General features: G+C 50.8%; 1 protein-coding gene and 1 non-coding gene across 2 annotated transcripts in view; both read left to right on the top strand.

Moving 5' to 3' along the window:
* The first annotated feature begins 15157 nt into the window (after positions 1 to 15157).
* LOC131893993 (U1 spliceosomal RNA) lies at positions 15158 to 15321 on the top strand. The gene has a single exon (XR_009374788.1). It is a non-coding gene; the product is annotated as a U1 spliceosomal RNA (small nuclear RNA).
* Positions 15322 to 22738: 7417 nt separating this feature from the next.
* Mdfi (MyoD family inhibitor) overlaps positions 22739 to 26076 on the top strand; it is a 16543-nt gene continuing 13205 nt past the window's right edge. Inside the window, exon 1 of the mRNA XM_059243915.1 lies at positions 22739 to 22814. Coding sequence (XP_059099898.1) covers positions 22739 to 22814 — 76 coding nt within the window. The remainder of the gene's footprint in view (positions 22815 to 26076) is intronic.

Below are 26076 nucleotides of genomic sequence, written 5' to 3'. Positions count from 1 at the left end.
TGGGGTCTGTGTTGATGTCTGTGGCCTGTGTCACCTCAGGAGACCTTCGGAACCGTGGGAGATGAAATCCGAGGGCCGTACTGAGCTGTCCCCACCCTCACTGGCCCTGGGAAAGCTGGCCTTGCCTCTCGCTGGACACTGTAGCAAGAGAGCTGGCCCCTGAACTCGGGAGAGATGGCCCCCACCCCTCACCACAGGCAAGGGTGAACTGACCCTGAGAGCAGGCATGTAGGGGAGCTGACCCCCCTCACCTGGGGTGGGTGGCCCCAGTGGCCCAGACTGACCAGCTTGGCTAACACCCAGGCTCACAGCCTTAGCTTGGCCCACCCTAACATCCACCCCATCTAGGGCCTGCTGGAGGTAGTGAAGGAAGATACCCCCAAGATCTCCAAGACTCCAGGCAACTGCAGGATATCCCAGAGAAGTTCTGGTGAGCATCCAGGGAGGATGGTGTGCGAAAAACCAGAGGCCTTAAACCAGATCAGTGACTCATTGCAATGAACATTTGCCAGTAAGGCTGATGGGACAAAAGGGTCTACTATGTGACACACCGAAGTTTCCAGTGCCACCAGGACCAATGGAGAGGTGATGGAGAGGCGGGAAAGGAGAAGCAAAGAGATTTTTCTCTGTTGTTGTTTTTGTTTGGTTTGGGGGGGGCTGTTTTGCTTTTGTTTGTTTGCTTGCTAACTTCCTTTTGTGGGGGGCGCAACAGGGATGAGGGGAAGATGTGGGGGGCCTGGGAGGTAAGCAGAATTGGGGTGCATGATGTGAAACTCCCAAAGAGTCAATAAAGAAGTTTTATTTTATTTTATTTTATTTTATTTTATTTTACTATTTTATTTTATTTTATTTTATTTTATTTTATTTTATTTTTTGCTTTTTCGAGACAGGGTTTCTCTGTGTAGCTTTGCGCCTTTCCTGGATCTCGCTCTGTAGACCAGGCTGGCCTCGAACTCACAAAGATCCGCCTGCCTCTGCCTCCCGAGTGCTGGGATTAAAGGTGTACACCACCACCGCCCGGCCAATAAAGAAGTTTAAAAAAAAAAAAAAAGTTGGGTATGGCTATGTGAGTTCTTGTCACCTGAGCACTGTGGGGTAGACAAGAGTCACTGGGGCTGGCTGGTGGCCTAGCTCCTGGTACAGTGAGAAGCCTTATTTCTAAGGAGTGATGCCCCAATAGAGCAGGTACCCAACATCCTTCTCTGTCCTCCACCTGGATGACTCAGCTGGTCAGACTTGGCAGCAAACTCCTTTACCTGCTGAGCCATATCGCCAACCCGTACATAAAATAAATTTTCCCCTTCACTAAATCTGGGCCTCCAGTCGTGGGTTAGACTGATTTCTATAACCTCATGTCACTGGTGTTCTGTTTATTCTCCAGCTCTGGTCCCCCTATGTGCCTTTAGTTGTTTTTTCTTGAATTTTCTTTAACAGTATCAATTCGGCTCCTTCTCTAACCCAGTGTACGGTCTACTTAAGACACTTTGTTTCATTTCCCGAAAGCACATTTGGGTTGTAGACCGTTAAGTTACCCGTGGTTGCCGGGTGCCTTCCAAGTGTCCCGCTCTCAGGAGGTCACCTGTACTACAGCCGGCATTGGTGATGCGTCTGCCCTACCCGTGTTCCTGTAAGCTGCCCCATAAACTCAGTCCTTCCCAAGTGAACTTTAGTGGTGTCCTCACTTCAATCTGTTGTCTGTCCCCTACCTGGGGTGAGTTTGTTCATGTCTCCACAGGAATAGTGTCACATGAAAGTTCATGGGTGAATTCTGCCCATGTGAGTGCATGCGTACACACGTGTGTGTAAGCCATCTGTTGATGTGGGTACCCATCCTCCATTGTTCTTTCCACCTTATTCATTGAGGCAGGTCTCCATCAAACCCAAAGCTTGCCAATTTGGCAAGTCTTGCTAGCCAGTTTGCTCTGGGATCTCTAGTCTCCACCTTCCAAGGTTGGAATTACAGGTGGCCTACAACAACCACCTGTCGTGTATGTGAGTTCTGGGGATCCGAACACTGGTCCTCACACTCACGCTTCAATTTCTGAGCCTCTCCCGATGGAATTAGAGTTCTCTTGGGCTGTTTGCCTTTAGGACTTCCTGGCACAGATACAGACTAGCTGTCTAAGGCTAATTTCACCAAGGTGACTCCCTTCTGAGGACCGTGAGGACTGCATGCAATATCTAATATGGATAAGGTCTCAGCATGCACTCTGTGTGAGTGCCAGGCACTGGTCTAGCATGCGCTCTGTGTGAACTCCGGGCACTGGTCCAGCATGCGCTCTGTGTGAGCTCCGGGCACTGGTCTAGCATGCGCTCTGTGTGAGCTCCGGGCACTGGTCTAGCATGTGCTCTGTGTGAGCTCTAGACTTTAGTCTGTCCTTCGCATGCTGCACGTGGTACTGAGGATCAGGCACTGGGTTCTTTTTGTTTTATTTCTTTTTTTTTTTTTTTAAGATTATTTATTTATTATGTATATAGTGTTCTGTCTGTTTGTATCCCTGCAGGCCAAACGAGGGCACCAGATCTCATTACAGATGGTTGTGAGCCACCATGTGGTTGCTGGGAACTGAACTCAGGACCCCTGGAAGAGCAGTCAGTGCTCTTAACCCCTGAGCCATCTCTTCAGCCCCTTGTTTTATTTCTTATGCATGGGGGAGTTCTATCTACACATAAATCTGTGCACCATGTCTGTTCCTGCTGGAACTGGAGTTACAGGCAGTTTTGAGCCACCCTGTGGGTGCTGGGAACTGAGAGGTGCTCTTCACTCCTGAGCTAAGTCCATCTCCCTGTGTCTGGGTTTGTTGTTGTTTTGAGACAGGATCTCTCTCTCTCTCTCTCTCTCTCTCTCTCTCTCTCTCTCTCTCTCTCTCTCGCTGTGTGTGTGTGTGTGTGTGTGTGTGTGTGTGTGTGTGTGTGTGTGTTTGACTGGCCTGGAAGTTGCTATGTAGACCAGGCTGGCCTGGAATTCACAGAGATCCGCCTGTCTCTGCCTCCTAGGTCCTGGCATTAGAGGCGTGCGCCACCATGCCTGGCCTATTCATGTCTGGTTTGTGTTTTTTCATACAATATATTTTGAACATGTTTTTCCCTCCCCTAGTTTCTCCCAGATCCTCTTTACCTCCCTCCTCACCCAACTTTATGTTCATTCTTTCTCAATCTCTCTTTCTCTGTCTCTCTCTCTCATTCTCTCTCTCTAAGACAAACAAAAACAGACAACAAAAAACCACATACACACAAAAATCAAAATAAACAATAAATAAGACAAAAAAGCTCAAAGAAAAATGAGACAAAGGTATTAAAAAAAATACTATTAAGCTTGTTTTTTTTGCTGGCCAACTACTCCTGGGCATGGCACCTTCCCTGAGTTTTGGTTGATATATCCAGTGAGACTCCACCAGAGAAAAATGAATTTTTCCTTTCAAAGTGGGTAAACAGCTTCGGGATGGGAGCCTGAATCCTCTTCCCACCTCAGCACTGGGCCCCTGTCTAGCTTGAAGCCGTGCCAACCTTGTGTGTGCTGCCACAGCCTCTGGGAGTCCTAGAGGTGCTATTCCTGTTGGACCTGGGAGACTGTTTACCTGAAGTCATCCGTCACCTCCGGCTCTTACAATTTTCCACCTCCTCCTCTGCACAGATCCCTGAGCCTTGAGGGAGGCCTTTGATGAAGACATCCCACTTAGGACTGAGTGCTCCAAAGTCTCTCACTCTCTGAACATTGCCCTGCTGTGTCAGTTCCCACATAACTACAAGAACAAGCTTCTCTGCCGAGGGCTGAGTGAGGCACTGGTCTACGAGTTCAGCAATACGTTGTTATGAGTTATTTTATTGCTGTATTCCTCTAGCAGGATAATAGTGTTCAGTTTTCCCTTACCATGAATGCTAGTCAACAGGGGTGAAGCCTCTAGTTAGGTGCCAGCTCAACTTCTCCGCGTTTGACGCCATATGTAAGTGCTGTCTTCAGCAGCTGGGCCTTGGAGTCAGGTTCTGGAGAGTTACTACAGTCTTTGGCTATAGCCTATGACATTTAGGGGTTTCCATGGGACCCATTCCAGGCACTGAAGATTTTGCTTGGTGTTATAGATGCATTATGTGGGTGTTCTCTCCCTATTATTGGGTAACTCCATTTGGATTCTTTTTCTTCTCCTCCTTCTTCCTTTTTGTTCGTTTTTAGAGACAGGGTTTCTCTGCATAGCCCTGGCTGTCCTGGAACTCGCTCTGTAGACCAGGCTGGCCTCGAACTCACAGAGATACGCCTGCCTCTGCCTCCCGAGTATTGGGATTAAAGGCGTGCGCCACCACCGCCCAGCAGATTCCTTTCTTATATGTATATATTTTAGGATGTTTCTACACTAGTAGGTTTGCACACTGTTTTTCAAATGGCCTTTGATGTTAGCTGTCCCTCCCTGTACCCGCTCCTCATCCTTCTCTTCCATCCCCCACCACATTAGTCCTCCTTTTCTAGTTTTCTCTTCATCTCTCTATAACAATATTCTCTCTTTCCCCTGCCTTGGGAGGTCCTCTCCTCCCCCTATTCCCTTACTAGATACCTAACCCCTGTGGTTACTCGGATTATAGCACACATAGTGTAGACTTTAAAGCTAGCATCCACATATAAGAGAAAACACACTACATTTGTCTTTTGGGGTCTGGGTTACCTCACCCAGGATCATTTTTGGGGGAGTCATCCATTTATCCATTTATCCATGAATTTCATTTTTCTTTATTTTATTTTATTTTATTTTAAGATTTATTTATCTCTTATGTATAGTGTTCTGTCTGCATGCATGACTGCAGGCCAGAAGAGGGCACCAGATCTCATTATAGATGGTTGTGAGCCACCATGTGGCTGCTGGGAATTGAACTCAGGACCTTTGGAAAAGCAGCTGGTACTCTTAACCGCTGAGCCATCTCTCCAGCCCCATTTTTCTTAATACATGTCTGTTTTTATCTGTTTGCTCTGTTTTGTTTTTGTTTATTTTTTTGGAGCTAGGGTTTTACTTTGTAGCATTGGCTGCCTTGGAACTTGCTCAGTAGACCAGGCTGGCCTCAAACTCATAGAGACCCAATTGCCTCTGCCCTCCAAGTGCTGGAACTAAAGGCGGGCACCATGCCGGCTAACATGTCTGGTTTTTAAGTGGATGCTGGTGATTCGAACTCAGGTCTCCATGGTTGCTCAGAAAGCACTCTGCTGACGACTAAGCCATCCCCCTGGACTACCACTACACCTGTTATTAAGATGGCGTCTCTTATAGCCTTGATGGCCTTGAACTAGCTGGGGGTGACCTTGAGCTTCCCATCCCCCTGTCCTCTACCTCCCAAGATCTGTGATGACAGGTATCTAGTCTGTCAGGTGCTGAGGGTCAAACTCAGAGCTATGTGAATGCCAGCCAAGAGCTCTGATGAGCTACGTCCCGACCTGCAGTCCTGGTTTCGAAGCCAGAAGAGTAAACCTGGTCTCTGATGTGTCACTGCGGTCAGGGACTGTCATCTGGCTAACAAGTCTATTTCTTTGGGTGTGGCTACGACATACAGACCCTTCCGGTGTGCAGACGGTGGCCCTGAACCCCTCTGCCGAGTCTAAGAGCGGTACTGACTGGTGTCACTCTGGACCCGTTACCCACCTGTCTGTGCCTCGGTCCTGCTATTGCCAAGTGGAGGTTACAGGTGTTGACCCCGACGGGCCTCCTGAGACGTTGGTAGATAGTGAATGTTCAGCTTGGCTGTGGAGCCTGTGCCGTAAATCACTTCCGAGATCCTCAGGGGCCTTCCTTTATCTAAAGTCAGGATGGTGATGTAAGAAGATCCTCCTGTGTCACTGCCTCCCCCTTCTCCCTCTTCCCCGGAAGTTTCCAATTCTCCTTCTCTGCAGACTTTTCTCTCAGAGAACACACTCCTGTCTGCTGCGTCTAAACACAAACAAACGCGCCTCTTTCCTCTGCCCAGGAGCTCCTAGCCCCCTCTTCTGTTTCCTTCTCTGCCAACTGCCCTGGAAGAGTTCTCTGTGCGGCCACTGTCTGCCCCTCTCTCCCCCTCACAGCCCCCTCCACCGGCAGCGCCCCCTCTGCCACCCCCTGAGGGCGTCTGATTCCAACAAAGCCCTTCTGCCCTCGGCTTGATCTTTCCTTTTTCTTTTAATAGCCCTGATTTATTATTATTATTATTATTATTATTTTTATTTGTTGTTGCCGAGGGCGGGCCTGGGCCTCACACGTGCTGGGCAAATGTTCTACCACTGCACTCTTGAGATGTTTAGGATCAGACATATGGCTATCTTTTGGTAACAGTTTATTGAAATGTAATTCACACACCACATAATTCACCCATCTAAAATGTACAGTTCCGCTCCCCGCAAAATGTGCAATTCAGAGGGTTTTAACAGAGAGTTGTGCAGCCATACCCACCAATCAACTAATTAATATAATTTAGTTTCTTAAAGATTTATTTTAAGTGTGTGTGTGTGTGTGTGTGTGTGTGTGCAGGTACCATGGCGTCCAGAAATGAGTGTAGGATCCCCTGGAGCTGGGATTGCAGATGGTTGTAAGCAGTCCAACATGGGTGCTGGGAACCAAACGAGGGTCCTCCGCAAGAGCAGTACACACTCACACTCCTAACCACCGAGCCATCTTTCCATCCCCCAGTGAGTATTGTTTTTTTGAACCAGAGTCTCGTGTGGCCCAAACTGACCTTGAATTCACTATGTAGTCAAGGCTGGCCATAAGCTCTGGGACCTCCTGCCTCCACCTCCTGAGAGCTGGGATGGCAGGTGTGAGCTCACATCACTGCTTCCGGTGCCTTCTAGAAGCTGAAGTGTGCTCACCCTGTCTGAGGAGCCCGCTGTTTGGAGGTGGAGAGGTGGAGAGGTAGAGAGTGGAGCAATGTGATTGGAATGTGCTTGCTCATTAATACGAGGCCATGGGCTCTGCAGGATGTTCTGGAATGTGAAGAGAAAGGGGCAGGGTACAGTGCAGAGTCAGAGGTACAGTGTGGGCCTGTCCCCCTTCCTCTGCTTATGGACAGCTGGTGACATTGTCTCTGCAGGGAAGCTTGCCTGTTCAAGGCCAACCTAAACCCACGGCGTCCACGAAGCCTCCCAGATTCTCATGGTTTGGTGTCTCCTGCCCAGTCAAATAACCACAGCATGCTTCCTGAAGGCCACAGTTCTACCTTGCCCCAGGTCACATTAGTATCTATCAGGGTCTTGCTCAACCTCTGCAACCCCTGTGTGACGGCCAGGGCTCCATAGCTGGTGGCTTGAATAAGAACACTTCCGGAGGGCTGGAGAGATGGCTCAGCAGTTAAGAGCACTGGTGCTCTTCTAAAGGACCAGGGTTCAATTCCCAGCACCCCCAGGGTGGCTCACTTTGTGTTATTCCAACTCCAGGAAATCCAAACCCACTTCTGGCCTCTCTAGGCACCAAGTGCTCATGAGACATACATTACATGTAGACAAAATAAAAATAACTTTTGAACATGGTGTGGTGACGCACACCTTTAATCCCAGCACTTGAGAGGCAGAGGCAGGTGAACCTCTGTGAGTTCGAGGCCAGCCTAGTCTACAAAGCCAGTTCCAGAACAGGCAGGGCTGTTACATAGAGAAACCCTGTCTTGGAAGAAGAAGTGGAGGACGAGGAGGAGGAGGAGGAGGAGGAGGAGGAGGAGGAGGAGGAGGAGGAGGAGGAGGAAGAAAGCTCCCTGTAGGGGCAGGCATTTGAACTTGGTCCTCAGTTAGTGACACTCTGGGAGGAGGTGGGAAGAGAAAGTGGTGCTTTTACTGGGGTTCGGCTTTGAGAGTTCAGAATCTGTCTGTCTGTCTGTCTCTGTCTCTCTCTGTCTCTCTATCTCTCATCCTTGCGGTAAAGATTCGACCTCTTAGCTTCTTGTGCCTCCTGCCATGCCTTCTGCGTATTGCCCTGTCTCTCCCTGCCCTGATGTCTGTGTGTGTATGTGTGTGTGTGTGCGTGTGTGCGTGTGTGTGTGTGTGTGTGTGTGTGTGTGTGTGTGTGTGTGTGTGTGTGCAGCTTTAGGAAGTCAGTTCTCTTCTTCCTTCATGTGGGTCCCAGGGACCCAATCAGATCATCAGGCTTGGAAGCAGGAGCCCTTATCCACTCAGCTGTCTAGACGGCCCCTTTTTAAGGGATTTGACACAATCTCACTCAACTGAGAAGGCAGACATGCACCACCACATCTGGTTTTTGCTGAGCTTTAAAAAGTATATTATTGCTGGGTGGTGGTGGCACACGCCTTTAATCCCAGCACTCAAGAGGCAGAGCCAGGCGGATCTCTGTGAGTTCGAGGCCAGCCTGGTCTACAGAGGGAGATCCAGGACAGCCAAGGCTGTTACACAGAGAAACCGTGTCTCGAAAAACAAACAAACAAACAAAAAAGTGTGATTATCATTACCACGGGGCTTGTATGTCACAGTGTACTCATGGAGGCACTAGACTCCATACCTGGACTTGGCTCTGTAGCCCTGGCCATCCCGAAACTCACTACGTATTGTTGTCCTCAAACTAACAAAGGTCTGTCCGCCTCTGTCTCTCCAGTGAGGGCCTTTCTGACACAAGGTTCTTACTCTGTGGTTCAGGCCGACCTAGAACTTGGGTTTGTTGTTGTTATATTATTGTTATTATTTTAATTACATTTATTTATTTGGGGCACACACATGTGGAGATCAGTGGGTCTCAGGAATTAAACCCAGGTCATCAGACTTGGCACCAAGCACCTTTACCTACAGAGTCATCCCACCCCAGCCTGGAACATGTAATCCTCTTGCCTCAGCTCCCTGTGTGCTGGAACTACAGGCGAACAGCACCACACCCAGCACGGTGTTGTCTTGGCGATTATTGTGGTTTAAGGAACTGCACTTGCAGGTCCAGAGGGCCGCTCGCGTGAAGGCACTGAGCAGTAATTTTTGCTCACCGACTGCTTCCCACAGCCAACCGCACTTGTTAGCACATGTGCTCATTCCCGTCGCTGCCGCAATTACCGTGACGCCAGCCACGCTGAGCCGTGTGAGTTTTTTATATTATAGTTGGTCAGAGGTCCAACCAGGGCTGACAGGGCTAACCTGAAGGTGTTGTCATGATTGTGTCCTTCTGGGGTGCCTTCGGGAGGGAAGGCTGAGTCCTCATGCTGGCCTTTCCCTGCCTTCAGTGACCCCGGGCTCTCTGGTCTCAGCCAAAGGCCGATTCATTTTGAGGATTGTGTGGTGCACTGGTCTCCAAGGAGCTCATCCTATTTCAAGGTCCTCGTTTCTACAAAGTCCTCTCTGCCGTGTAAGGGAGTGTGTTCACGTATGCCTGGGATGCCTTTAGAGGCCACTGTTCTGTCTGGTGTGGTGTGACACCTCACAGGCCCTGTACATGCTTTTTGTTGTTTGTTTTTATATTTTAAACATTTAATTCCTATGTATTTGTGTGTGGATTCACACCAGCCACAGCACACGTGTAGAGGTCAGAGGACAACCAGAAGGAGCTGGTTCCTTCCTTCTACATTGTGTGCTGGCTTGTCTTATGTCAACTGGACACAAGCTAGAGTCATCAGGGATGAGGGAGCCTCAACCAAGAAGACGCCTCCGTAAGAGTGGGCTGCAGGCAAGCCTGTGGGGCAGTTTCTGAATTAGTGACTGAGGTAGGAGGGCCCAGCCCATTGTGGGTGGTCCCAGCCCTGGGCTGGTGGTCCTGGGTTCTATAAAAAGCAGGCTGAGCAAGCCACAGGGAGCAAGTCAGTGAGCAGCAACCCCCACGGCCTCTGCTTCAGTGCCAGTCTGCAGGTTCCTGTTCTGTTTGAGTTCCTGTCCTCACTGCTTTTGATGATGAATGATGATGTGAAACTGTGATTGAAATAAACCCTGTCCTCCCCAAGTTGCTTTTGGTCATGGCGTTCCATCACAGCAATAGAAACCTTAGCTAAGACACTTGGTCATGGTGTTTCACCACATCCACAGAAAAGTAACTAAGACAATGGTTGTGAGCTGCCAGGTGTGTGGGGGACTGAACCTGCGTCTTCTGACAAGTGCTCTTAGCTGCTGAACAATCTCTCCAGCCTCCCCCCACTTTTTTGAGATATGGTTTTACTATGTAGTCCTAGGTGGTCTGGAACACACAATGTAGACCAAACTGGCCTTACATTTTCTGGCTTCAATCTCTGTCTCCTGACTGTTAGAATTACAGATATGTGCCATAAAACCTGACCCATCATGCATATGGGGCACTGTTGGCTAAGAACTGAACGTAGGACCTGTTGTGTGTTAGACAAGGGCTCTACCACTGAGGTCCATCCCTAGCCCTTACATTTCTTAACTCAGTCCAGCTTCACAGCTCTGTGGCGCTCTCCATTTTTCAAGTGGCCTCTGCAAAACGTCAGCTTCCTTTCCAACACTTGGTCCAGAGGGGAAAGAGGTCACTGTACAGTGGAGAATGACCAAGGCTGATCTCAGCAGCCCCAAATTACACTCATAGGGCATCCTCTTACTGTGACATGATGGGAGCGACACGACCTCTGTGATCCTGGAACACATGATCCCTGTATAATATAAACATATATATATATATATATATATATATAATATAAAATATAATAAAACACAGAGCAAACCTCAGAAAAGTGGTGTTCAGCAACGCTTCTCAGATCTTCCCAGATCATCAAGAGTAAGACAAATCTGAGAAACTAGGACCGTGGTCACAGCCAAGAGACCCCAAAGAGACTTCACAGCGGTGTGAGCAACAGCTCAGCAGTTAAGAGCACTGGCTACTCTTCCAGAGGGACCTGGGTTCAATTCCCAGCACCCACAGGGTAGCTGGGCTCACTGGTTTTGTGTCAACTTGACACAAGCTAGAGTTATCTGAGAGGAGGGCGCCTCTGTTGAGAAGGATACTTACAGAAGGAAGTCTGTAAGGCATTTTCTTAACTAGAGAGTGATGGGGGGGGGGCGCCCATGGTGGGTGGGGTCATCCCTCCAAAGGTGGGCCTAGGTTCTATAAGAAAGCAGGCCAAGCAAGCCAGGAACAGCACTCCTCCATGGCTTCTGCATCAGCTCCTGCCTCCCTGTTCCTGCCCTGCTTGAGTTCCTACCCTGACTTCCTTCAGTGATGAACAGTGATGTGGAAGTGTAAGCCAAATAAACATTTTCTTCCCCAAGGTGTTTTTGGTCATGATCTTTCATCACAACAACTATTTAAAAGAACAACAACAATAGTAATCCTTACTAGGACAGCAGCTCACAGCCGTTTGTAGCTCCAGTTCCAGGGAATCTGACGCCCTCTTCTGGCCTCCATGGATATCAGGCATGAACATGGTACACACACACACACACACACACACACACACACACACACACACACATATGCAGGAAAAACACTCATGTAAAAAATAAAAATAATTGAGAAGGAAAGGGAGGGAGGGAGGGACTTGGCAGTTAAATATGAGATATCTTGCACAGGATTCTGGCTCAGAGAAAAGTTATTAGGTCAAAACTCAGGAACCTGAATTAGCCGGGGTTTTGGTTAGTAATGACGTGTCAGCCTTGGTTTATTCGTTATAACAAACGTTAGTGGAGAATTGACTGTGACATGTGTGTGTGAGCTCTCTGTACCCTCTCTTTTCCTTTTCCTTTTTCTTCTTCCCTTTTCCTTTTTATTCTCCCAGTGCTGGGGACGGAACCCAGGACCTTGCTCTTGCTAGGCAAGTGCCCTACCACTGAGCTAAACTTCCTAATCTTTTCTTGTTTTTGTTGTCATTTTCAAATTAACATTCCTTATTAATTTATTTACTGTGGCAGAGTATGTGCACATGCCAGAGCACACGTGTGGAGTCTGCCACCACCAGGTCCTGAGGACTAAACTCAAGTTAGCAGGTTCAGTGGCCTTCCCCAGCCTGGTATCTTTTTTCCCCTTAGGCAAGGCCCATAAAACCAAGCCTGTGTAGCCAAGGATGAACCAAGCCTGCCCACAAACTCCCTGTGTAGCCAAGGATGTCTCTGAACTTCTGAGCCTCCTGCCTTTGCCACCCCAGTTCTGGTAATACATGTACAAACCACGCACCCTGGTTTAGGGGATTCTGGGGATCAAACCCAGAGTTTCCTACATGTTAGGTAAGGTCCTCTACCAACTCAGCTATACCCTCACCCTTCTGTGGGAGGCTCTGGTTTTTGAGACAAGGTCTCCCTCTGTATTTCTCTGTAAGTCAAGCTGACCTGGAACTCACTATGTAGACCAAGCTGGTCTCAAACTTGTGATGCGCCCAGCCCTGCCTCGTGTGCTAGTGTGACAAGTATGGGTCACCAAGTCTAGCCTCGGTTTCTCCATGAAATTGTCCATGCGGCTGGAGAGATGGTTCAGGAATTAAGAACACATACTGCTCTTGCAAAGGAGCCAAGTTTGGTTCCCAGCACCCACCTTAGGCAGTTCACAACCTCCTGTAACTCCAGCTCTAGGGAATCCAGGGCCCTCTCTGGCCTCTGAGGGCACTGCACTCACGTGTACATACCCACACAGAGACACACATAAACACGTAATTTAAAATGAAATAAATCTCTAAAAGTAAAAAACAATTTTCTAAAAGAAAACCATATTATAAAGAAGAAATACTTTAAAGCTTAATAAAGCCCTGTGAGACAGGTGCAATCAGAATCCTCATTTTCTAGGTAACAAAGCTAAAGCGAGACGAGCTAGCTTCTCTCATGGAGGCCAAGACTGGGAGTTCTGGCTATGAAGTCCGTTTCCCTGCCTCCTGAGGGACTCTTCACTCTCCTCCCTCAGCCCAGAAGTTCTCTTGCCCTATCCCCAGCCCAGTGGCAGGATCTTGCATAATGAGGGCTGGATGTCTCTGCCACTCTCTCCTGGACACTGAACATCTTCGATACATTCATGTCCTGTGTCTGGAGTCCGGACTCCCCAGCCAAGAGAGCTTTTGTCTGCTCGCCTGGGACATTTGGCCGTGTCTGGAGGCATTAAAGGGTCAGTCAGTTCTCTCCTTATCCTCGGGGACTGAGCTCAGTTTGTCAGTCTTGGCCACACGTGCCTTTACCTGCCAAGTGATCTCACTGGCCTCGAGGTATTTTTTTTTTTTTTTCATGACTAGAGGGTTTCTGGGTCAATGCTACTGGTGTTACTGAGCAGAGGTCCTGCATGCTGCTGGGCATCCTCTAGTTCCAAGTACAGCTTCCCAACCGAGAATTACCCTCCCTGCGCCCCCCCCCCCAGTCAGTGCTGCAAAGAGTGAGTAATGTGCTCTGATGACCTCCCCAGGACTGGCAACTTCCTGTTGTCCTAGGAAATAGGACATCCTGCAGGTCTGCCGAGAGGCCCCCAACAAAAGTCAGAGTCTGGTGACTAAAGCGAGACATGACCGGGGTCCCCTGACAGCCGTGACATACACCCCGTTTTTTTAATTCCCTCTCCCATTTTCCCTGAGAGGACAATTATATGTGCCTAACCACATGCCCGAGTTCTGAGTTTGGGAGAAGTGGTGACCATGAGCACAGCAGTGACTCTGTGACTGAGAACCCCACCCTGGGGAACAGGCTTTCTCCGGCCCAGGCCTCGGTCACTAGACTCCCTGACCTCCATCGTGATCCCCTTGGCAGAGGCACAGGATGCTCTATTTCCCGGTGCAGGAGGAAGTTGCGGGCCTTCAAGAGGTCATGTCTGAGTCAGCCTTGGCCTCGGATCCCAAAACTCACAGAAACATGAAAGAGGCATCGGCATCGTGGCTGGGAGCCACGGCACCGGCTGGGGAGGCGTGGCAGGGAGCGGGCTGTGCTGAGTCAGCCTTCCTCCTGCAGGCCAGGCCTACAAGTCATGGCAGCTGCAGCCGTTGGGGTAAGTCCAGGTTCTCTGGACTCTGGCATCTCTGCATATAAAAGGCAGAGAACACTGGCCCTCTCTGTTGGAGAGAGGACCGAGTCAGAGTGAGCATCTTTAGTGGGTACTGACTCAGCCCTGGGCGTAGCTGTGGGAGAAAGTGGAGCGGATGAGACTTGTCTTTCGGAATGCCATGCTTTGCACAACCGTGGGTCCGTTTCTAGTGAGGTACTGGGAAACAGTCAAGTTCAAACACAGTTTCTGAAGAGAAAGAGAGATGGGGTTGGGGGTGTAGGAGGAGGCTTGTAGCTTTGGGAGCAAGCATTCAGCTTCATTTCTTCCCTTCTGGATTTTGCAAGGAGCTAAAAGCCAACAGACTGCATTCCCAATACTCCCTCCCTATGGGAGGGGCTAGTGAGGGATGGGAAGGCCCGAGGGTGGAGGGGCCCCCTTCTCTGCTTGGGGAGGTGACTTCTGATGCACAGTGGCAGGCCACTGAAGGAGGTGGTCAGCAGGAGCAGGGCAGGCGCCATCCTTGGTGACAGCCAGTTCCTGTGTCTGGCTTCCTACCAGCCAGCGTGGGTCCTGTGTTCCAGCAGCTTCTTAGCTCTCGGTTGTCCTCTGGGACACCTGTAAACCAGCTCCTTGCTTCACACAGCTTTCTCCTTGAAGTTTCCGTTTTCCTGATTGGACCCTGATTGATACAGAAAACATCACATGATAAAGGTGGAAATCTATTGCTTCTTATTATAGCAAGGTCCAAAGCAGAAAGGAACCCCAAACTCTTGGTAATCTTCCCATTAGTGGAAGGAGCCATCACACATCAGCTTGTCTGCTTCAGGGTAAAGCAAAGTGACCCCCAGTAGGAGTTCACGGATACACAGGGTTACACTCGTCCTTCCCAATTCTATCACACACACACACACACACACACACACACACACACACACACACACACACACCGGCACCTGAAGTCCTGTCTTATTCTTCTGCTATTAGGGGGTCCTTTCGTCTCACTGCCAAACCCAACCTACTTTCCATGTGTTTTTTCATTTCTACTTTTTAGCATTAATGTCAGAGGCCCTCAAAAAACCAGCTGACAGGGGACAGAGCCACAGAGGTGGCCAGATTCTCTCTCCTCAGCCCCTGATGTCATGCCATGGGGCTTTCTGGAGTTCAGGAATCTCCCAGAACTGTGTTGGGAATGCTGTTTACTTGCAGAGGAAGTTTTTTTGGAAAGGGAGCCTACAGCTCCATCAGATTGTCAAAGGGATGTGGGACCCAGAAGAGCTCCAGCCAGGAGGTTAGGCTGGACTAAGAATAAGCCTTCCTTCAGGCAGCGCCCAGCTGTCCAGGTGTTTACCTGGCAGGGCAGCCCCATGCTGATGACGGTGGTTTCCCCAGGGTAAGGCTCATCCAGTGCACTCTGGGTGTGCTGCCCGCTGTGGTTTCCCCCCAGTGTGGGAAACTTGACCACGTAATCTGTGGTAATGGGGAAATGTGTTTGTGCTCTCCCATGAGCTGGGGAAATACCCCGTTATCTCTACCACTGTGAAATTCATGGAAATCCGCTCTATTTGCTTGTGCTCTTTATACTACAGTCTTGGTTTTGTGGGTTTTGTTTAGCTTTGTTTTGTTTTTTCGGACAGGGTTTCTCTGCATAGCCCTGGCTGTGCTGGAACTCCCTCTGTAGACCAGGCTGGCCTCAAACTCACAGAGATTCTCCTGCCTCTGCCTCCTGAGTGCTGGGGTTAAAGGTGTGCACTACCACCACTCGGCTTCTACTACATTCTTTTACGATGACGGCTGTGTATTCCAGTTTGTCCAGAGGGATAAATAATGTGAAGGTGAGCAGGCGGATCGGAGTGATGGGTCCGCCAACCAAGGAACTTAAGATTGATGAGCTAGGATCTCTCTCTCTCTCTCTCTCTCTCTCTCTCTCTCTCTCTCTCTCTCTCCCTTTCTCTCTGTCTCTCTCTGTCTGTCTGTCTGTCTCTCTCTCTCTCCCTCTCTCTCTCTCTCTCTCTCTCTCTGTCTCTCTCTCTCTGTCTCCCTCTCTCTCTGTCTCTCTCTCTGTCTGTCTGTCTCTCTCTCTCTCTCTTTCTCTCTCTAATACATGGAGTTATTGCTTAATTTTTAAAGAGTTTATGTTTGGGTTGATGAAAAGTTTTATAAACATGTTGTTGCGCAATATCATGGGTATAATTATTCCAATTCAGTTGGACACTTCAAAATTGCTGAAATGAAAAAATTCTGTATTTGATTTGTTTTGGTTTTAACTGCAGTTTAAAGCAATAATGTAGTGTAACAAAACCCACTGACTTGTGCATTTTCCTGGTTGGCTGTTGAATGCTGTAACAATTTGTATATGAAGGAACAAATAACCCAGAAGAGCCGTGGCAGTGACCCTTTAGGTATTACACCACAAAAGGCATGGCCCAGGAGAGAAACAAGTGCTAAACTTGATTTAATTAAAATAAAAAATGTCAAGAAGAAGAAAAGGCTGAAAGAAAATGTTTGCAAAAGTCATATCTGAGAAAAGACTGACTCAACGGATGAACAGGGCTTGCTGCACACACTTGAGGACCTGAGTTCAAATCCTCAGCACCCACAATACAGCTGGGCACAGCCATACTGCACCCCCAGTGCTGTGGGGGCCGAGAAAGGAGGGTCTCCGGGGTCTGCTAGCTGTCAGCCTACTGGGACATGTTCAGAGAGAGACCTGACCCCAGAAAACAGTGCATGATGTCCTGCACTGGCTTCTGTGCATACACGGGTGCCCTCCACACACACACAATTTTTTAAATCATACAAAGAACTCTCAAAACTAATCCATAAAATAATGAACTACTGGACATGAGACTCAGACATCTCACCAAAGAAGATGTATAAATAATAAGATATATATGATAAAAAAACATTAAAAAGTTATTTGACATCATATATTATTTTTAAAAATACAGGCCAGGTGGTGGTGTCAGCAGCAGCACATGCCTTTAACTCCAGCACTCAGGAGGCAGAGGCAGGTGGATCTCTGTGAGTTTGAGGCTAACCTGGTCTACAAAGCAAGTTCCAGGACAGCCAAGGCTGCACAGAGAAACCCTGTCTCAAAAAACAAAACAAAAACAAAAGATAAAAAAAAAAAAAAGAAAAGAAAAGAAAGGAAAAACACGAACTAGGGCTGGAATTTTAGGTGTGGACTGCCACAAACAGCTTATGTGCTGGATACTCAATCCAGGGCCCTGTGATTGCCGAATAAACACTTTACCAAATGAGGCACATGTCTTGTGCTGGCTTCTTTTAAGACCAGGTCCTACTGTATATCCAGGCTGGCTTCCAATTTGGGATCCTCCTGCCTCAGCCTCCCAATTGTTGGAATTATTGCAGGTATGTGATTCCACATCTGGACTTGACGAGCATCGAGGAAGGGTTGGGGGGGACTGAGTTTTTTTGGGGGGTTGTCTTTTGGTGGGATTTATTTATTTATTATGTGTATATGCATACACACAGAAGTGAGGAGGATACAGGCACCTCGGTGGGCATGTGGAGTCGGAGGACCACTTTGTGGAATGATTCTTTCCTTCCACTTTTACACAGATGAACTCAGATTGTTAGGCTTACAGAGCAAGCACCCTGACCCACTCAGCCACCTCACCTACCCATATTCATTGTTCTTCTGAGTCAGGGTCTCATGTAGCCCAGGCTAGCCTGGAAACTGCTGTATAGCTTAGGCTGGCCTTGAACTCCTAATCCCTCTACTTCTTCCACCTCCCAGTGTGGAGATTCCAGACACTACCATGCTCGGCTTGTTTTGCTTTTTGACACATAGATGCCCTGTGTAGCCCAGGCTAGCCTGGATCTCACCATTCTCCTGCCTCAGCATCCTGCAGGCTGGAATTCCAGGCAGACGCCATTATGCCTGTAATTTCCATTAGAGCTGGAGAGTGATTGTTAATTCCTACAGAGCACACAAACACACAAATAGCCTCTCCACCCCCTGCCAGGTGTTGTGGCTCATGCCTGTAGTCCTGGCTAAATGGGACGCCGAGCCAAGAAGCTGGAGGTCAGTCTAGGCAGTATGGTGAGACCTCACCTCAAAACAAGAGCACTTTATACGACCCTCATCTGGGAGGGTCCTGCCTCCTAGAGACAGTGTCCTGTCTTCAGTTTCTAGGGCACTGACACCACAGCTGTGGTCCAGCTGCAGCATCCAGACCAGCTGACTGGCCTCTGTTCAAGACAGGAAGAGGGGAAGACAGGGGCATACTGCTGGACACAGTGGGGTGGGCACCCCTGGAGTGGCCAGGCCTTGTGAGTGCACTAAGAAAGACTTGGAGGGGAGACTGGGAAGGGCCTTGCTCTACTTCAGAAGGCTGGGGGCTATGGAACTGTGCAATGACTTAGTGTTATCCTGACTACTTCGAGGGCTCTGGAAGGGAGCTAGTGGAGTCCACGTTACCGTGTGTCCAGCCCCTCCCCTCTTGGTGTCTCTTTCCCCACCTACACAATTGAAGTGTGCATCGTGTTCTCTGGACAGACACCCTTCTCGGGAGCATGCTAGTGGGCAGGCAAAGTCCTTGTTGTCAAGAGCTTTCACTGCACCATAAAAGAGGAAATCCAGGAACTGGAAAGGTGGCTCTTCCAGAGGAACTGAGTTCAGATCCCAGCACCCACATCAGGAAGCTAACAACTGCTTGAAATTCTAGCTCCAGGGGATATTCAGTCTACAGCCTCTCTAAGAACATTCGTTCATGTGCATACACACCTCCCCAAGAATGTGCACTCATGTGCACAGACACATACACATAATTAAAAATAACAAAAAGGAAAAATTTTTTTAAAAAAAAGAGGAAATTCAGGAAGAAATACAGGTTGAGGAGATAGTCTCAGCGCCTAGAGTGTGGGGACTGAAGTGTGAACCCCCAGATCCCACGTGAATGCCAGGTGGGGAACAGAGGCCTGCCTTGGACTCAGCTCAGGAGGCATAGTCAGGGGGCCCCTGGGACAAGCGAGGAAGACTAGTCATGTCTGTGAGAGCTGGGTTTGGTGGAGAAGAGAGCTTTCCTCAACAAGAAGGGGAAAGAGAAAGGCCCACATCAACCTTGGGTCTCCACATACATGTGCATGCACACTAATACATGCATGCCAGCCATACACACATGTACATCCTATATACATGCACGTAAATAGAGAACAAGTAATAAATAAAAGGAGAAACCAGGCATGGTGCCACAAGCCTTTAACCCTGGCATTGGAGGCAGATGGATTTCCATGACTTGAAGGCCAGTCTGGCCTGCATAGGAAAAGGAAGTCACCTAGCTGTTGGGGGTCATGTGAAGGCAGGTGGGGTCTCCAGTTCCTGAGGCTGAGTTTTCCTCTGAACTTAACAACTGGTCTCAAGAAAGCAAGGGCTGTGCCTGGGTGCGAGAGCCACCAGAGTGCAAGAGCTACGTGGGTGCGAGAGCCACCAGAGTGCAAGAGTCACCAGAGTGCAAGAGCCACCAGAGTGCAAGAGCCACCAGAGTGCAAGAGCTACCTGGGTGCAAGAGCTACCTGGGTGCAGACCCACCTGGGTGCACAGCCACCTGGGTGCAGACCCACCTGGGTGCAGACCCACCTGGGTGCAGACCCACCTGGGTGCACAGCCACCTGTTGTACATCTTTGACCTCCCCCTAACTTATCCAGGCAACCTGGCCAGCTCCTTCAGGAAGAGACAGGGCCAGGGCCAGACTATGTGGGACACCTGGCCCAGGTGAAGACTTAAAAAGGGCATCCCATCTTCCCATGTCACTTCAGTCAGAATGGGTATGGTCAGGGAAAAACCAAAGAAACAAAAATAACACCAATTCAGGCAAGGAGCCTTATTCATTGCTGGGGGAATGCAGACCCATGTCAGATGGAAATCCATGTGGATGTTCCTCAGAAAACTAAAGACAAGTTTTTACCAGCATATAACCCAGCTCTACCATTCCTGGGTGCACACCGGAAGGACTCTCCATCAGTTTACCACTGAGATACTTGCGCATCCAAGTTTACTGCTGCACTGCTTATAATAGGAAACAGAACCAGCCTAGATGCTCATCAACAGATAAATGGATTTAAAAAAAAAAGTGGCTCACAAGTGCAATGGAATTCTATGCAACCCTGAAGAACAGCGAAACCGTGACATTTGCAGGAAAATGGGTGAAACTGGAAATTATGTTAATCAAAATAAGGCAGACTCAGAAAGACAAAGACTGCCCGTTTTCTCTTATTGGTGATTTAAAATTACACATATATGTATATATATAATTATATGTGTGTATGTGCCCCTGCATGTGTGTGTATGTGTAACTGTGCGTGCATAGATGACGAAACTCTGGGAAAAGAATCTGAAAGGAGCTAGGGAAGAGCGAGGGAGGTGGAATAAATGTAACAGAGGGAGCCAGCCGAAGGAAGCAAAGGAGATGGCCGTGCGGGAGGGAACAAGTCGGAAGTATGAAACATGTGTGTGGTGAATCATTACTGTATATGATAATCCAAAAAAGACTAGGAATAGCTGAATAGCTGGCCCTGGTGACACACACCTTTAATCCCAGCCCTTGGAGGCAAAGCAAGTGTTTGAGGGGTAGCCTGGTCTACACAGTGAGTTCCAGTCTAGCCATGGCAACATAGTGAGACCCTGTCTCAGAAACAATACAATAATAATAGCTCTGTGAAGACAGGGGTGGTGGTGCTCACCTCTAATCCCAATACTTAGGACGCTGCAGCTTGGCATCGGGAGTTTCAGGCCCACCTGGCTACACAAGTGGACTCCGTCTCACCCAGATCCGCCCTCACCGAAATGCTTTTTATTCAAATATGGTAGCATACCAGAAAGTTCACGGTGGGGGACATAGCTCGATTGGAGGAGCGCTTGCCCAGCATTCAGGAGACCCATCCCTAGAATAAGCCGGCTGTGGTGACCTGTAATCAGGGCACTTGGGAAGTAGGAGCAGAAGGGTATGAAGTTCAGGGTCATTACTGGCTACACAGGAGTTTGTGGCCAACCTGGACTACATGAAAGCTGCCTCAGCAGCAAGAAAAGTACCCTGCGTGCTGAGTCCTCAAAGGGGGCACACCTGTGTAACCAGCGTGCTCTGCAGCTACACAGAAGTAAACACGGACTTCTGACAACTCACAGACGACTTGGAAACCATGAGGCTTAAGGATTGCGTTAGTTCCAGGGGCCCTGATCTGAAACAGAAAAACTTAAAGGTGGGACGCTAAAGCCAGCAGGAGACTGAAGCTGCTTTTGAAGGCAGGTGAGGCCCAGCCTACCGGCTCAGGTAAGCCAGGAAGAATGCAGCAGCCGCCAAGCCCTCCAAGCCGCGGGCGCGTCGCGGTGACTCAGCCGGTACCAGGAAGAAGGAGTGCACCCAAGCTCTCCTCCAGACAGCAGCCCGATCTCGGAGGGCTCTGGGGAGCCGAACCAAGCCCTCCGCGGCGAGCATCCCGGCATCCAGGGCGGGACCCCCTCCCGTCCCGCCTCCTTCCCAGAGCAGTCGCTCCAGCCCATCGCCGGGACGGACGAGGCTCAGGGTGGTGAGGGCTCTGCGGGCGCCGTGGGGGCCACGCGGGTCCTGGCCCCGACGGCGCCCAGAAGACCTACAAGAGCTGTAAGTAGTGACTTCGAGGGCTGGGAGGCGACGGTGGGGAAGGTCCATCCCTGGCGCCCCAGCTCCCCTCTGGCTGTAACGAGGGCTGGGAGGAGGTGGCCTGGCGCCGCCGCCTCCCTAATTAGCCCTGGTGGTACCGACTCAGACGCCGGGCTTGGGGCAGCTCAGGTCCAGTGTGGGTCCCAGAGGGGTTTCCTACTGAGGATCACCTCCATGGGCCTGCCCAGCCCCACCTGGCTGCCAACAAGCTCTGGGAATCGGGTTCTGGGGTCACTCTGGGGGTCTCCGGACACCTCCCCCCCACACACACACACACATACACACACACCCTGATTGGTGACAGCTCCTCCCCACCATCAGAGTTTACAATTCCAGCCGGGTCAACAAACTGACCTCTCCTTACCTCTTTCTACACTCATCCTCCTGTTTGAAAGTTGGGGTGCCGGCCTGGAGCGGGGATGGCAGGGCACTGGGGATGCTTCTGGCTGCTATGGGACGGAACGGAGTAGGGGGGCGACTGGTGAGACACCAGAAACCGGAGGTCCAGTTTCTGGCGGGCTGGACCCCAAACTCCAGGCACCCAGTTTCCAAGTGGAAATCGAGGACGTGAACAAAGAGCACCAGAGGAACTAGGTTGCTCTCGTCTTTGGGACAACGCGATTTGAGGGCTACTACTATTCAGACCATTGTCCCGGGGTGATTGTGACTTCTTTCTTTTGGTATTCTGGAAACTTTTGCAAAGTTTAAGACCAGAGGAACACACGCGGCTCCTTGTGCAGCCCGCGAGGTTCTCCCGGCCTGAGGAGGCGGAGATCTGGGGAGACTGGAGCCCCTGGCTCTGAGCGAGGGGAGGAAACCAGACGAGCTGGCTTCCTGTGGGGGCTCGGGCCTCGGACGCCCCGCGGACAGACGTGTCCTGCCCTGGCAGCGCCGAGCCCCGCAAGGGGGAGGGGATGCGTGGGGGGCAGGAGGGAGGCAGAGACAGCGAGGAGGGGGCGGGGACAGGGTGGGCCAGGGAAGAGGGGAGGAGCGAGGGGGCTGGAGCGAGAGAAGGAAGAAGGAAGGGGCGATCGGTGGGTGCGAGCTGGCGCTGGAATGGGAGCCAAGAGCGAGTGAGCGGGGAGGGGGCGCGGGCGACACCCAGGTGTCGCATGGCGGGGTCCACGCGGTGACCTGCCTGGGAGCACAGCTTGCACGCGTCTGTGCTAGGGCACCCCAGCCAGTCCCCGGTTCCCCACGCACACTCGGGGGAGGCCCGCCCCGCCCGCTGAGCGCTGTTTTCTCCAGGTCCCGGGCCGATGTCCCAGGTGAGCGGTCAGTGCCTTCCTCTCTGCGACGCGCCCCATGGAGACCCCAGCGCTGCCCTGGACCCAGGTAGGAGCGGGAATGGAAAGTGAAGATGGGCCGGAGTGGGGTGGAAGGCTAAGAGGGTTTTTCGGGGGTGGGGTTGCTAGTTCTCTAGCGGAGACACGGGCGGATCGCTCCCAGGAGCTTGGGTGGGAGTAGGGATGAGAAGTCTGAGTGTTGGGGACCCGGTCTAAGGGGAGTAGAAGGGAGTAGAGGGCTAGGGTGAGGAGGCCGGGCCGGAGCAGGGCAGCCATGGCTGAGCGGAGTTGGCTCCAACTCCCCCCAGCCCCAGCCACACACACACACACACACACACACACACACACACACACACACACACTCCGTGGTGTCTGCCCATAATATTGGGATTTGTGTCCCAACCATTTCTGCCCAATGTGTAAATATTTATGAGGGCCTTAGGCGGGGTGTGTGGCGGGAGTGGGGGGGGGGCGGTGTCTGCGGCTCCCTTCTTCCCTTCCCCCAAACTAAGCAGAGTGTAGTTCGAGCGCTTTTTGAAAACTTTTGTTCCAGCAACTAGTGGCTACAAACCTGGCCCTTTCCCTCCTTGCTAGCTGCGGCTCCCTCCGCCCAATCTCTCCCCAGTGTGACACACACACACACACACACACACACACGCACACACACACACATACACACACACAGACACACACACACACACACACACACTGTCTACAACGTAGTAAAACGCCCCTTCCCCCACCTCAGAGGCTAAACTACCCTGATTCTCCCGACCCTACAGACTAAGGAAGGGTGTGCGGAGACCTCCCAACCTAGCTTCCCAGTCCCTTGTCCTCACAGGCTAGAGCTTTCTCTTAAGGACGGCTCTATGGAAGTCCAGATTCGGTCAGAGTTGGGGGTGAGGGGTGGGGTGCAAACGTGTAGGCCCAGATTTTCTGACTGAAACCCCTGTTTTGGCTCAGTCAGAAGCCCTGCCTTCCTCCCACCCAAACTAACCTCTCCCTTTCCTCCAACTGCCTCAGTAATGAAGATCCAGGCCTGGACCTCAAACTCCCCTCATGGTCCTAGACAAGTCCTTTCCCCTTCTCTGGCCTCAGTCTCCACCCCCACCTCCCATGCCCCACCCCCAACCTGGCCCCTCTGTTGGCCTGTCTGTTTGGGGAGTGGTCTCAGCTGCCTGTCTACCTGGCAGGCCCCTCACAACTGCAGAGGTGGAGGATCTCCAAACACTGAGGGACGTCTGGCCAATGGAGACCAGTGTCTACTCGGTCTTTGCCAGCCCTAAGTCCCTGGTCTGGTAGAGCCCTTGACTTAGGGCTTAGGATTCTGGGGAATATGCTCCTCCAAGGACCAGGCTCCTTCAGCTTGGAAGGACAGTGGGAGCAGGCGCCTAGGAGGCCTTTGTGTCTGGGAACTTTCTCTGTCTCTCTTGGCCTCTCTCCCACCCCCACTTTTCCATTCTTTCTTCCTTCATTTTCTCTGCTCTCTCCTCTGATATCTCTTTCCAGACCCCTCTCCTGTCTGACGTGCTCTCCACCCAATAGCAGAGGAGGGGATCAAAGTGTGCTCGAGACAGGCTGCAGAGTCCAGGGGGAGCTGCTGGGAAGCCTTAGTCCTGGGCTGTAATCTGAGGCCCCCAGTGTCTCAGCAAGCCCCCTCCCCAGCCTGAACTGGGCCAGACAATGTGGCTTTTGTAACACTTGTCCCGTTCTGTACTGTTCTGCCTGCTACCCAGGAAGCCCAAACCGCAGGAGATGCAGCCCAAACCCCACAGATGCCTGATCCTGAGACCAGAACCCCCCATGCTCCCTGTGTGCCCACAGGACAGGAGGCCTCAGCACTGTCCCCAGAGTGGAAGCTGCTGGCAGGACAGCCAGGGTGTGACATGCCTCCTCTTTCAGGCATCCAAGATGTGGACGGGGCACAGACAACTCAGGGCAGTTGTGGTTAGGGCAGGTTTCCAAGTCCTCACACTCTTGACTCTCCCCCTGGCCTCTACCCCACCCATTCCTGAGAGCCCCAAGAGCCTGGCTCCCTAACCCACAAGATTTCTGCCTAGCACTGGGGTGTCACATTTCTATCCATGGCTCTAAATTCAATTTCCTGAGAATTGGAGCCTTTGGACCTAAAATAAAACTGGAGATCCTCGCCAGGCCTCCACTTAGCGGCCTGGGTCTCTTGACTAGTGGATTTGCTAAATGGACATGAAAATAGTCCACCTTCTCTGGTCTCCTTGGGCTTCAAAGCCAGATGCCATCCGTAATCCTTGATGTGGTCCCTCTTTCTCCTTCCCCTAACCTGGGGCGTTCTGAACTCCAACACTCAGCCCCAGACATACAGAGTAAATACTGACCACGAAAAAAGGGAAGGAGATGAACAAGGGTCCGGTTTGTAGGAGAAACTACCACTTCATTGCCAAGTTGTCAGTAACGGGGCCGTGTGGAGGACTGACTGATATCACAAGTGTCAGGGAAGGCTTTCTGGACAAAGAGACGAGGTTGCAGCTAGACCAGGGAGGATGGGCGGCCGTGTGGCCATGAGGAACTATGTAAGCACAGGTACTTTGGCCAGAAGCTGTTGTGATGACCCAGGGGCCTGGACAGGCTAGTCTGCCTGGAACACAAGACCTTTGTACATTAACTGTAGATGTGTGACAGAGGCCGCGAATGTCTAGTCATGCTGGGAGTGAATGTGAGGTTTCAGCCGCCACTCTCTGGCCTAAAGTCCTGGTCTTCTCTTTCCAGAGACAGCCATAGCCCAAAGGGCAGGGAGCTCAGGCCCACTGTCCACAAAGACAATGCTGGGGGCCGGACTCGGAGCCCCAGAGCATGGGAACTGGCCAGGTTTGAAGTGAACCCATCCCACCTGGAAGAGGTTCTCCTCTTCCTTCCTGGTGGAGAACCACGCCCCAACCTGGTGGATATCAGACAGAGGGAATCCACAAGGTCCCTGCTGCTGGAGGGAGTCTCCCCAACTTTCCTGTGGGCGTGTGGATTTAAATATGTTCTTCCCAGTCCTTTCTAGAGAGACTCGCAGATCCCACGTTAGGGATGAGCATGGGTTGGAGTGACTCCTGGCTGGATTTCACCAGGGGTGCAGGACACTAGCATGTTTGAGGTCACTGTAAATTAAAGAATGATGTCACTCTGGTCAGGTGGGTGAGAGAGATGTACAGCTGGGTGGCCAGATGGCACCTGCTAAGACCCCCGCTGGGGACATCAGCCCTTCTCCATCAATGCCCTCAGCAGGGTCCTTTATGCATGCCCATGGTGTTCCCTCTTGGCCCTTTCCAACTCCACCTTTATTCTTC

The sequence above is a fragment of the Peromyscus eremicus genome, chromosome 16_21 (assembly GCF_949786415.1).
Source record: "Peromyscus eremicus chromosome 16_21, PerEre_H2_v1, whole genome shotgun sequence".
In the NCBI taxonomy this organism is placed as follows: domain Eukaryota; kingdom Metazoa; phylum Chordata; class Mammalia; order Rodentia; family Cricetidae; genus Peromyscus; species Peromyscus eremicus.
The sequence above is the reverse complement of the archived record's forward strand: the minus strand, read 5'-3'. Positions and strand labels throughout refer to the sequence as shown.